At 35.6% G+C, this 11,464-nt stretch overlaps 2 protein-coding genes across 2 annotated transcripts; one reads left to right on the forward strand and one right to left on the reverse strand.

The window, feature by feature from the left end:
• Positions 1–1,862: 1,862 nt before the first annotated feature.
• LOC140882697 (uncharacterized) lies at positions 1,863–4,750 on the forward strand. Its single transcript, XM_073288850.1, has 8 exons — positions 1,863–2,576; positions 2,682–2,776; positions 2,941–3,044; positions 3,135–3,235; positions 3,343–3,446; positions 3,569–4,006; positions 4,143–4,274; positions 4,439–4,750. The coding sequence occupies exons 1-8, from the start codon at positions 2,328–2,330 to the stop codon at positions 4,593–4,595; spliced, it is 1,380 nt and encodes a 459-aa protein (XP_073144951.1). The 5' UTR covers positions 1,863–2,327; the 3' UTR covers positions 4,596–4,750.
• Positions 4,751–5,291: 541 nt separating this feature from the next.
• On the reverse strand, positions 5,292–10,633 carry LOC140880152 (AP-1 complex subunit mu-2). The gene is made up of 11 exons (XM_073284327.1): positions 10,223–10,633; positions 8,619–8,765; positions 8,454–8,516; positions 8,183–8,359; positions 8,007–8,110; positions 7,558–7,665; positions 7,270–7,366; positions 6,896–6,993; positions 6,655–6,796; positions 6,463–6,585; positions 5,292–5,756 (listed from the first exon to the last, which is right to left on the reverse strand). Exons 1-11 carry the CDS (start codon positions 10,349–10,351, stop codon positions 5,658–5,660), a joined length of 1,287 nt encoding a protein of 428 aa, XP_073140428.1. The 5' UTR covers positions 10,352–10,633; the 3' UTR covers positions 5,292–5,657.
• Between the last annotated feature and the right edge of the window lie 831 nt (positions 10,634–11,464).

Here is an 11,464-nt window from a genome sequence, read left to right on the forward strand (position 1 = left end):
AGTAAAACTTTTAAAAATAAAATTTAAATGAATTACATAAACAAAAATCAACTAAAAATTTCATTAAACAACCATCAATTAATCAACTATCAATTACAAAAATGAAAATAAATTACATAAACAATAATCAACTAAGAATTATTCAAAATGATTATTCATTCATTAAATATCATCTCATAACATATATAATATAAATACAAATATAAATAAAATGATTAATTTAATGAAATATTACGGTTCGGTTTTAAGATTTATATCCAAATTACAAAATACGATTTTCAGTTCGGTTCGATGTTTGATTTTTTCGGTTTAGATTTATGGTTCTTTCTCTTTTATCCAAAATTTGAACACCCCTACGAACCAGTGCTCTTTTTTTCCATCTCCACTATATTATAATAGTTGAGACACCTAGAAAAAAAACGCTTATGTGTGGAAACCATATTTTGTTTTCACTTTTGCCACTCATTCACTTTTTTTTTTTGTTATCCATAATTATATTTTCTACCCACAACCCCACTAAAGCCTCCCACTCACTCCACTTTTCACATGAAAAAAACTTATATTTTAACACACGCGAAGCGTGTGCATTTTTCACTAGTTATTAATTATAGTATATTGTTGTCTACAATGAATAAAAATCTTGGCACCACCCCTGACGGTGACTTAGTATACTTGGATATCGTTTGATGTTATAGATGAGAAGAATGAAGGATGTCTACAAATGTGATAAAAATATGATAAGATGTGGATGAATAATATACATGAATAATATGCTATATATTTTGTATGTTTTTAATTTTATAAGGTTATTATGTTTACTACTACATAATATCTTAAATGCTCTTACCAATTGCAAACAACAATAATAAAAAAGGTTTCATTCGTAAAATTTCATTCATATCAAATCAATCATGTTCCATCAAATAAGCTAAGCGCAACGCATCATCCAACCCATTCGCATTGGCATCACTGCCATGAGATGCAAATAAATCAACCAAAAATATAAGACAAACATGAGATGAATTAAAAAAATTCTTCACCTATGATAACAAACGATACCTTGAGAGATTATACTAGCATACGAATAAATTTAAATTGAAAGATTGAACCGAGAACATAACTAGACAAATTAACGATTTTATATATTCTTGGAATTTACGGGAAAAAAAGCATCACATTTCAATATAAACACGTATGTGTGACAAACCACATAATACAGGAACTGAATAATACCAAAAATTAAAGAAACTAGTAAAGCTAAAGACGTGGAAACCCAGAGAAAAAACACTTTTACTATGATTAGGAATCTTGGGATAAAGGGGTTGGGACCGTTGGGAGTTCTATTTTGACCTTCAATAATAGAATCTTCCAGCTTTCATCCAGCGCATTTCTCTTCATTGGCCCGCCTAACATCTTATCTATTTCATTAACCCACACAAACGTTACGAGACATCTTATAAGATGATTTTAAAAAAAAAAATACTATTTTATATATATTAAAACATTATTTCTCGTTTAAGATATGAATCGAACTAACTTCTATCACGAACTCAAACGGTGGAGATTCTTGCACAAGATAGGCAAAACAAATAATTTTCACCTCTGAAAATCATGTCCTGGTCCCTTTAAACATTGTGTTTTTTTGGATTCTCCACCGTAATCCCATCGCATATCTCGTATTAGATCATCATCTGCCATGTATCTTGCCACATTTTTCTCCATTTTTTGGGTCGTGTCTCGGGACCCACTAAGAGTTAGACAAATGTTAATAAATCTATGGCAGCGGTTCGCCCGATGTTCAAGTGGAATCGATATAGCCAGCATTTTTTTTTATATATATATAGTCCACAAAAATACCATGAATTTCACGGGGAGGATAATAATAATCAAACGAAGGCACTGTTACAAATTTTTGGTAGGTTGGGTGGGAATGAGTTTGTGGCGTGAGTGAAAGAGGTGGGCAATGAGAAAATTGTGGCAAGATTCATTTTCAAAGGCTGAAAAGTTGAAATCTTTTTTTAGTTTTGCATGTGAAATATAAGGGGCCCTATTCTTCACCATACTCGATATTAGAGAGAAGGGTCCCCATCATTTCTTTTCTTTTCGCTTTAGATTACCCCTTTCTTGTTTGAAGGGATTCTTGATTTCATGCTTGAAGGTTAGGTTTCTTGTTTGATGATCAAGAGCCTTCTCTTGTCTTTCTTGAAGAAGGCTCAAGATCAACTTTTTTTCTTCATCATTTGTGTACATATTGTGTATATATAATATATCTCATATAGATTAAGACATACATCTGAGCATTTTTGGGAGAGAGAAGAGAGAGAAATATGATTAGGTGGTGGATATCGGCCCTTCAATGGACAGAGCTATTTGTGAGTTCTTTGGTGCATATGGTATATGGGTTTTACATATTTAGCACAGCCGTGGGTGGGGATCTCTCACAGGCATTGAGTGATTGGATTTTCAAGCCTAATGTGGCTCACGGATTGAAAGTGGAAGATTCAAAGAAGACAACTGGTGCAGATGATTTGCCTCCTATTGTGTTGGTTCATGGAATCTTTGGTTTTGGGAAAGGGGTGAGTATAATATTTGGGCATTTTTTTTGTTCCATTTTGCTGTTTTGGGGGATTTGTTTCCTTGTCAAACTTACTCAAGATCGAGTCTTTGTTGATGATTTACAGAGATTGGGAGGTTTGTCCTATTTTGCTGGAGCTGAGTTGAAGGATGACCGGGTCTTTGTGCCTGATCTAGGCTCATTAACAAGCATATATGACAGGTAGGTTTTTGAATAGGGAGACACAGGAATAGGCAGCTCAGAAAGTATTTTGGGGGAGAAAAGTTCAACTTTTTTTTTTTTTTGAAAATAGCATATGTTTAATTTATCTTTATGACCTTGGTTTCACTTTTTTGTGCAACTTAGGACGATTTGTATTGGTGCAGGGCAAGGGAACTGTTCTATTACTTGAAAGGAGGGAAAGTTGATTATGGAGAAGAACATAGCATGGCTTGTGGGCACTCTCAGTTTGGTAGAAACTATGGAGAAGGTGGGGTATTTTATATCTAATCTGCGTTGGCATTGAATTTTCTAAGGTTGAAAGAATATTTCTTAGGTTTCTTTTAACTAAAATACGCAGGGCATTATCCTGAATGGGATGAGGAACACCCGATTCATTTTGTGGGGCACTCAGCCGGAGCACAAGTTGTCCGAGTCTTGCAGCAAATGCTAGCCGACAAGGTAAGTTTTGTGTGAATAAAATGAATTAATCAAGCTATGTGACACTATGGAATGGTTAAAAAACAAGATTCTTGGTTTGATTTCAGAGATTCTTGGTTTGATTTCAGGCGTTTGAGGGGTACGATAATACATCACCGAATTGGGTCCTGAGCATAACTTCTTTGTCTGGTGCATTTAATGGCACAACAAGAACTTATATAGATGGAATGCAGTAAGTTCTTGATCTCTGTTCCAACGGTTAAATTCGTATATGACCAATAAGATGATGCAAATTTTCTGTGGTTTGGTTTTTGTTTCGACTCAGAAGCTCTAAATTTCATGATAATACCACAGGCCAGAAGATGGGAAATCTTTGAAGCCCATTTCTCTGCTGCAGCTGTGCAGAGTTGGAGTGATTCTTTACGACTGGTTCGACGTTCCATGGCTAAAACGCTACTACAATTTTGGATTCGACCATTTCAATATGTCTTGGAGAAATATAGGCATTTGGGGGCTCGTTAATTGCCTCATTGGGAGAAGTGGTCCCTTTGCATCTGGAGATTGGATTCTTCCAGATCTTACCATCCAAGGTTCGATCAGATTGAACAGCCATGTGCATACGTTTCCAGACACGCACTACTTCAGCTACGCCACCAAGCGCACGAGGCAGTTTATGGGAGTCACTATTCCCTCTGGCATTCTTGGAATTCACCCTATGTTGTTTATTAGAGTCTTGCAGATGAGCCAATGGAGGCATCCTTCAGATGTCACCCCTCCTTATAAAAGTTACAGGTCGGTTTTGCATCATGCTTCGTTCGACACTGAAGTCTCTGGCAATTTACCTCAAAATATGTCTGAATATGCAAAACCTGTGAAAATCTAGTAATTTGAAAAGTTCCGTGTTATAAAGTTATGAATGCATTTGTAGGGATGAAGACTGGTGGGATAATGATGGCGCCCTCAACACCATATCGATGACACACCCTCGTTTTCCAGTCGAGCACCCGAGTTGTTTCGTCATGAAAGATTCAGATTGCCAACCTTTCCAGCCAGGAATCTGGTTTGTTCCAGTTTCATGCAGTTCAAAATTTCCACCCGAGTCAAATTTTGCTACAATCATGAGTTTTAAATAGCTATGGATTCTTGGTTTATCTATAAAAGAAAATGACCCGTTTGAGAGTCGATTGCTAGCAAATAAATATTTGTATTCTGCTTCTGATACAGGTACTACAAGATCGTGGAAGGCGATCACATTCTCTTCATCGTGAACAAAGAGAGAGCTGGGGTTCAGTTTGATTTGATATATGATGCCATTTTTGAGCGTTGTAGGAAACATGCATTCAGAAAGGCTCCTATATTGCCGAATGAATTGCATAATTAGTGATCTCTTGTTGTCTCTTTTTTGTTTTGCTATTTTTGTTAGGTTTAGCTTAGAGAAAGAAATGTAGCAGTGCTCTACTTGTAAGAGACCAAGGAAAATTGTATGTTTACCTAATTTTGTTCAGTGATTTGGAGGTTGGACCTTTCATTTCTTCATACATGTTAGTTTTAAAAATAAAGTGATTTAGTATTCCAAAATAAGGTAAAGGTTATGCTCCATTGGTGTATTTCACCTTATGGGTCTGAACCATCGTTGGGCATGTGAATAAGGCCCTCGCATGCGTGGGTCACATGTTCAATGCATGGTGGATGTTACACCAGACGAAAATTACAGTGTATGGCATGACCTTTGCCCCAAAATAACTAAATTGATTATTTGGATTGATTTATGTTAAGATTCAAATCCACTATTTTCCAAAATTGTGGACATGTGGTTTTCAAATATCTTATCAAATACTTTCATCCAAGTGCAACACCACACCACATAACAGAGAGATCGAAATCCGTGGATGTGAGTCACCAAAACAAATTGGGCAGAATTTGATCGATAAACCGACCGTTCTTAAGAATCTCTGTGATTCTTGATTCTATGGTTACAAATTTGAAATAGAATTGGAGGAAGGCAGCAAGAGAAGTACACGGCATCACATTTTCGATCACCAAATTAATCGAAATCAAACTCAATAACCACTTGGCCTTTCACACTCACCGAAAATGAAGCTATAAATACATATTATAATGTTCGCAAGTATGTGATCCCAACTGAGAGTATTAATTTTGAAGCAAAATACACCTTTATGAATAGGTATCAACATCTTTTCTCTACAAAACGAGTAAAAAAATTGACAGTCCAATTCTTGCATTAAATTAAATAGAAAAAGTACGCAAATGATGTAACTGTTACAAGCCCACGTCCCGAACGACAATGAAATGCTCCAGAGTTCACCACGTCAAACAAGGACTCGCGATTTCCCACAGGTGGGAGATGGGCTTCAAGAATTGTTTGAGATAACAAGCACGAAAACTTCAGGAAATCCAAAACGCAGAAGCGGCGATCAAGTCATCAGATAAGTCTCAGCTCGTATTCACCAGCCATGGTAATGTATCTCACCCATGGAAGGGCCTGATAGCCGCTTTTCTCAATGATTTTCAAGTATCGAACCTACAAATCCATGTTCCAGATCAGAGCTAATCACGACCCAGTAGATGAAAAAATATGCACAAGCTTTAGTCTAGTCTATCAGAGCTTATTCTTCAGTTGAAAATAAGTTGAAAGAGAGATAGATCAGGTAAATCAATAGAAATAATTAACCTGTTACAAAAAACACACAGTAAAAGTCCCCATTCTCAATGCCACAAGGATACCACTACATCACGAATTTTACCTCAAATGAAGCAATAGAATAGTTCCATTTATTATATTTCTAGTCTATTATATAGTGACATGGAATTAGCCTGGTTTTGCATTTTGATTTCTTTTTCTGCTTTCTTCAATATCATTTATCAAAAGTTTTATAAGTTCTCCAAATAATATTTAATTGACGCTGATATAAAATTGTGAACCTAAAAACTAATACATTAGATAGTAATGAGAATTTTGATAGCTTAACTTATTTGGACATCTGAACAAATTATAGACACTCTCTTTTTCTAAGAATAGTTTAATGGATTTTACCACTCCTTTATGACAGACACAAACTTTATATTCTTCCCATGGAATTCCAAAGAAATATGAGTTCTCACGGTATGACATGCAATCCCAAAAAGATCAAAGCTTTCATCGTATATAAGGCATATAATTTGCAAATTGCAATTTACCAAAAACATGACATGAAAATAAATATAAGAACTTTTTATTGGCGGCCCACCTGTATTCCTGAAACAGTAAAATATGGTATTTCAAACTTCACTCTTATAGGAGCTTTTCTCTCGGGCACTGATTCCTCAGACGTTATGCTAGGAAGCCTAAATTCCGCTCTTAACATGTATTCCTGAAAAATAAGTAAGTCAAGATGAGTAAACCAACACATATAACTAAAGAGCAGACCAGCAACTCCTACCTTCCCACCCGGGAAAGATTTAATTTTCCAAACTAGAGCATCATTTTCTGGCGCATAAGCAGCAGACCCCATTGATGTACGGACATTTGGATTAGTAGCATCAGGAGGCACGGGTAACTCAATTTCGACATTAGTTGCAGTGCTGAAATTCAAAGCAGTTCAGAAATGAAAAGGACAATGCCAGCCAAATAAAAATCATATTATAAACCATTCACAATAACAAAAATAGACTTTAGCATACCTACGCTCCTTGAATTGGCTCCTGGCTTTTACCATGATTTCTATGCGACTTCTAGAATGCCTTTCAACCTGAGCTTCTACCCATATTAGAGGCTTTACCTGAAAATAACAATGACTACATGTTTAAACACCAATCATTTCCACACAGTGGAGCTCAATAGAGAACTCTAGAGAGCAATTGTTTTTCCCCTTTCAAAATATTGGTCAAATTTCAAGAATGGGCGAATTATTTTAGACTCTATTATTCACAAGCTTTTTTTCTTTGTCCAAGCAACATTTGAATATAGAACCATCCCATCTGTACATTTGTATCATGAAGAGGATAAAATCTGATGATATCATGAAGAAAATGGGCCATGTATGCAAGCACCAAACCTGGGTGCTAAGCCTGTAAGTCATGAGATCAAAAGATCCATCAGGAGGAATGAAAGATATTGTTCGATCATTTTCAAAACGAGCCAACCGCACACACCTAAACCAATAAACAGACGTTGAAACAAATCATGTGAGCTTATCATCCAATTTAAAATATATCTTACATACATAATTAAAATTATAAAGAATTCCACAAACACACAAGCACCAGTACACACGCACATCACATACTTTACAAACATCAACAACAATCATGCATTGAAATTCATACGGAAAATAATCACATACTGATGAAACTTGATATCATCCAGGTCAATGGCTTTTCCCTTAGTAGCTCGCCCTTGTGCCTCCAGCAAAACTCTATCATTTAGCCCAAGCTTACATTCAGGCATCCCACTGCAGTTGATGAAGTGCCATTAACCATCATTACAAACAGACATAAAAAGTGGAAATTTTGCATCAAAATTATAAAATGCAGCAAACGCCAACGATATTGCACGGTTAACTATCATACTTTCGTCAGCTAACATTTGAGTTTACTGGCACTTTCTAATGGTATAATAAAAAAAAATGCCAAATCACAGATGAAATCAAGGTTTACGATTTAAACAAAAACAATGATGTATTTCTATGCCATACATCTATACCTTAACAAAATTCTAAATTAATAGCTTCCAGAGTTTTCCCTTGTTTCACAAGATATAGCTCAGGCAGAAACGAAAGAAGGGTGGACAAACCTCAAGTATGTTCGCATCTTTAGCGCCCCAACAACGTCTGATCTAATTATTTGGCCATTACTATTGACTAGTATATTAACACTTTCAACAACATCAAGAAACACCTGAAAACCACCAGAAGTCCATAAAATCCAGTTACTAAGAACCACATCAAAAGGTGACCAAGAAAAGCTTACTTCATTTTTTTTGTAACGAATTCCTTCGCTGCGCCACGACACTGCATTCGTAACAGCCATTGGAGGCCTCTGAGATACTTCCATTCTGTAAGCATCAGTTTTTATGAACTCGCTAAGAATCTTTGCTTCAGTGTATTGCGGGTAGCCAAAATCCATAATTTCGTCCAGTAATTCATACTGAAAAGTATTAGGCATCAGTTATTTACACACATAATAAAAAGCTGCATTATAAAAAATTTAAATAATAAATAGTCCAAAATTTTTGTCATACCACCACAACAAAATTATCTCTCAGTGATTCCTCTTCTAACACTTCAAAGTAATGTTTGAAGACCTGTCAGAAATTATTTTACGAGCAACAAAATAGAGGAAATTTGCATTAAAGACTGGCTGAAAATATCCTGATAGTGATTCCTTGATTATCTATAGTGCTTACATCAACTACACGGTGTAGGAAGAGAAGAAGGCTAGCAGCATTGCAGTTTTGCCGTGATGCAATCATGAGATAGACATTGTTGTGCTGTACAAACATGTATGTAACACCACTATCATGCACAACTGGATCGTGAGATTCTGGATCACCCTATATCATTTAAAAATAACATTATAGAGAATGCACCAAGCTAAGGTAGGCATTGACCACAATGAATAACCAGATTTTGTCATTTCGCAGGCTACACTGATTTTTACGTGGGATGCAATGCCCCAAAACACAGGTTCCTAGACAGATCTATTCATTAAGTGAATATGATAAGAATAATAAAAGATCACGCACACCATAACCAATCCATACCATACAGATTGTTGGCACCGTTATCGATCTCACATATTCATGCATCACATATATCCACAAGATTCAATATCTAATCTTATTACAATATTTTTAGCCACAGCAAATCAGGGACAAATTTTTCTACCGAAACTTACATATTCATGAATACAAAATATATGAAATAATAACTCCAATTTGTACAAACAAAAGTTTGTGCACGGGCATGCTTAAAATTCAACTCAATCTATGCTTTCCCATGGTCATTAAAAGAAAAAGGTGCACAAAGCTGTTAATGTACCTAAAAGTGTAGGCTCAAAGTGCAAGTTGGAGAGTGCGACTTATCTAGCGAGTTAAAGGCATGACTCGAACTCCAGGCTCTCAAGGTGCAGGTCAGTGTGCCTCAGCCAAGGTGCAAGGCACACTTTGTGTGTCTTATTAATTGATCAGTCTATTGTTTATCATTCTTTTTGCAAATTATTTTGGTTCTACCGACTAAAATTTTGGTTTTGCATGCAAATGTTCATCATTTACGCGTGAAAAAGGATAATTTATCATTAATAATCTTAATTTGGTGGCTTCAGTTCTAAATTTGGGATACAATGATATATAATTCATAGATTATGATAATTTTGAATCGGTTGATCATTGGTCACTTTGATTGATAATTGTATAATTTATATCACTTTCCCCTCAGTGTGCCTTAAACTATTTACAAGCCATTTAACAACAACAATACATATATTATTTAGAATACAAGTAAATATGGAAGGCTATGACATTGGATTTCACTTAAAACAGATGATCCATTCACTGAAGGCACGTTTTGGGCCTCCAAGGCGCTTGCTTTATTCACAAGGTGTGTGCCTGAGTAAAGAGCTGGAGGTTGGCATGCCTATAAGTACAAAGGTGGTAGTGGGGGTATGTGCCTTGATACATACCTTGCAGGCTTTTAATAATTATCATGAGTTTTCCTACAGCTCAAATGCTCAGCTAAACTTCTGAAATCATCGAAACCACTTACTTTTCCATTTCGCGCACTAAAGATCGATCAATCAAAACGATAAAGATCAGATCAAGCTAAAATTAATCTCACCCAACCAAATTCTCTCACTTTCATAACAGACAAAATTGAATGCTCGAGATTCTATGCATCTTCGATACACAAAATGCAGATCATCAGTACAATAAACAGTAATCACCCAAAAAACAGAAGAATCGATCAAACGGACAAGCAGCGTGCACATAATAAAGACAAAAAGAAGTGAAACCTCTTTCTCAATGAGCTTGGTGAAGAAACGCTCGGCTTGCACCGCGGAGACGTCTCCACGATAGTCCCGCCACACCAGAACCCTACCCTTTATGTCCAATAGGAACAGCGCCGACGCTGCTCCCGCCATTCCTCCGCCTAATCGAGCGATTTAATCAGATTCCGAGCAGCGATCACAGATCAAGAGTTAAAAAGGGGGAAATGACGATGAGATCTAGCGGAAAACGAGTGAAAAAACGAAAATTGAGAGTCAATTCTGCATCTTTTTCAATGGGCTTCTACTGCATAACTTGCGCGTGAATCTGCGGATGCTGTACGAAGGATTGACGAGGAATTGCAAGGAGAATGGAGCATTTTGATTGCTGGTTCTTCGTGGGATGAGGGTGAAAGAAAGAAAGTGCTAGCTCACACTTTTTTGGGCTTCATTTTCTTGGGCACGTTTGTTTCTATTTATTGGGCTTCTATTTTTAGTTTAGTTTAGTTTAGTTTAGTTTAGTTTACTTTTATTTATTATTATAAACATTTAGAACAATATCTTAAAATTCTTTCTTTTCTTTTCTTTTTTCCCCCCCCCTTTTTAGGAACACAATATCTTAAAGCATATTTTCAAAAATCGAACCGGACGGATGATTGAACTGGATGAAAAACTTTCATTTGGTTTGAGTCGTTTGATTGATATGCAGTGAGTTGATGCGTGAAAAATTCAAATAAATCGATGGGTTTTTGTTAAACAAATTATTAAAAAGCATACGATAATCGCTGTCGGTGAAATGTTTGTTTGTATTCTTTGAAAAGTATGTTTTTAATCATACGATTGCATAGATTTACATTTGTGCAATGAGTCGACCCAGTTTATATCTGCGATAAAAAGTAATATTTTTTAGTTGTATTATAAACTTAATTACATAACACAAATAATTATTATCTGTTTGAATTTTTTAAAACATTTTCTTTGTTCAATACGTGTTTTTTTAAAATAAATATAAATATTTATTTGTTATAAAATAAAGGAGAAACTAACCAAAGAATATGCAAAAAAAACAAGTAAATTCAATATATTGAATGTGTTACATGAGTGACCTATTTATAGGTACAAGAAACTGGAGATAAGATCAAATAAATTGATATGATCACGATTCTATATCATCTCTTTGAGATTTGAATATAACTCTATGATAACTCAATCTTTGATTATCTTGACATCCATAATATTATAACACTTCCCCTTGGATGTCAATCGACG

The sequence above is a fragment of the Henckelia pumila genome, chromosome 2 (assembly GCF_033568475.1).
Source record: "Henckelia pumila isolate YLH828 chromosome 2, ASM3356847v2, whole genome shotgun sequence".
Lineage (NCBI taxonomy): Eukaryota > Viridiplantae > Streptophyta > Magnoliopsida > Lamiales > Gesneriaceae > Henckelia > Henckelia pumila.

Bases quoted from the DNA above. Each gene is read 5' to 3' on its own strand.
- LOC140882697 (XM_073288850.1), top strand. From the start codon at position 2,328: ATGATTAGGTGGTGGATATCGGCCCTTCAATGGACAGAGCTATTTGTG. The intron at 2,577-2,681 runs GTGAGTATAATA...GATGATTTACAG, and splicing joins TCTTTGGTTTTGGGAAAGGG to AGATTGGGAGGTTTGTCCTA. The intron at 3,447-3,568 runs GTAAGTTCTTGA...ATAATACCACAG, and splicing joins ACTTATATAGATGGAATGCA to GCCAGAAGATGGGAAATCTT.
- LOC140880152 (XM_073284327.1), bottom strand. From the start codon at position 10,351: ATGGCGGGAGCAGCGTCGGCGCTGTTCCTATTGGACATAAAGGGTAGG. The intron at 8,360-8,453 runs GTATGACAAAAA...AATACTTTTCAG, and splicing joins GAGATAATTTTGTTGTGGTG to TATGAATTACTGGACGAAAT. The intron at 8,111-8,182 runs GTAAGCTTTTCT...GGTGGTTTTCAG, and splicing joins TTCGTTACAAAAAAAATGAA to GTGTTTCTTGATGTTGTTGA.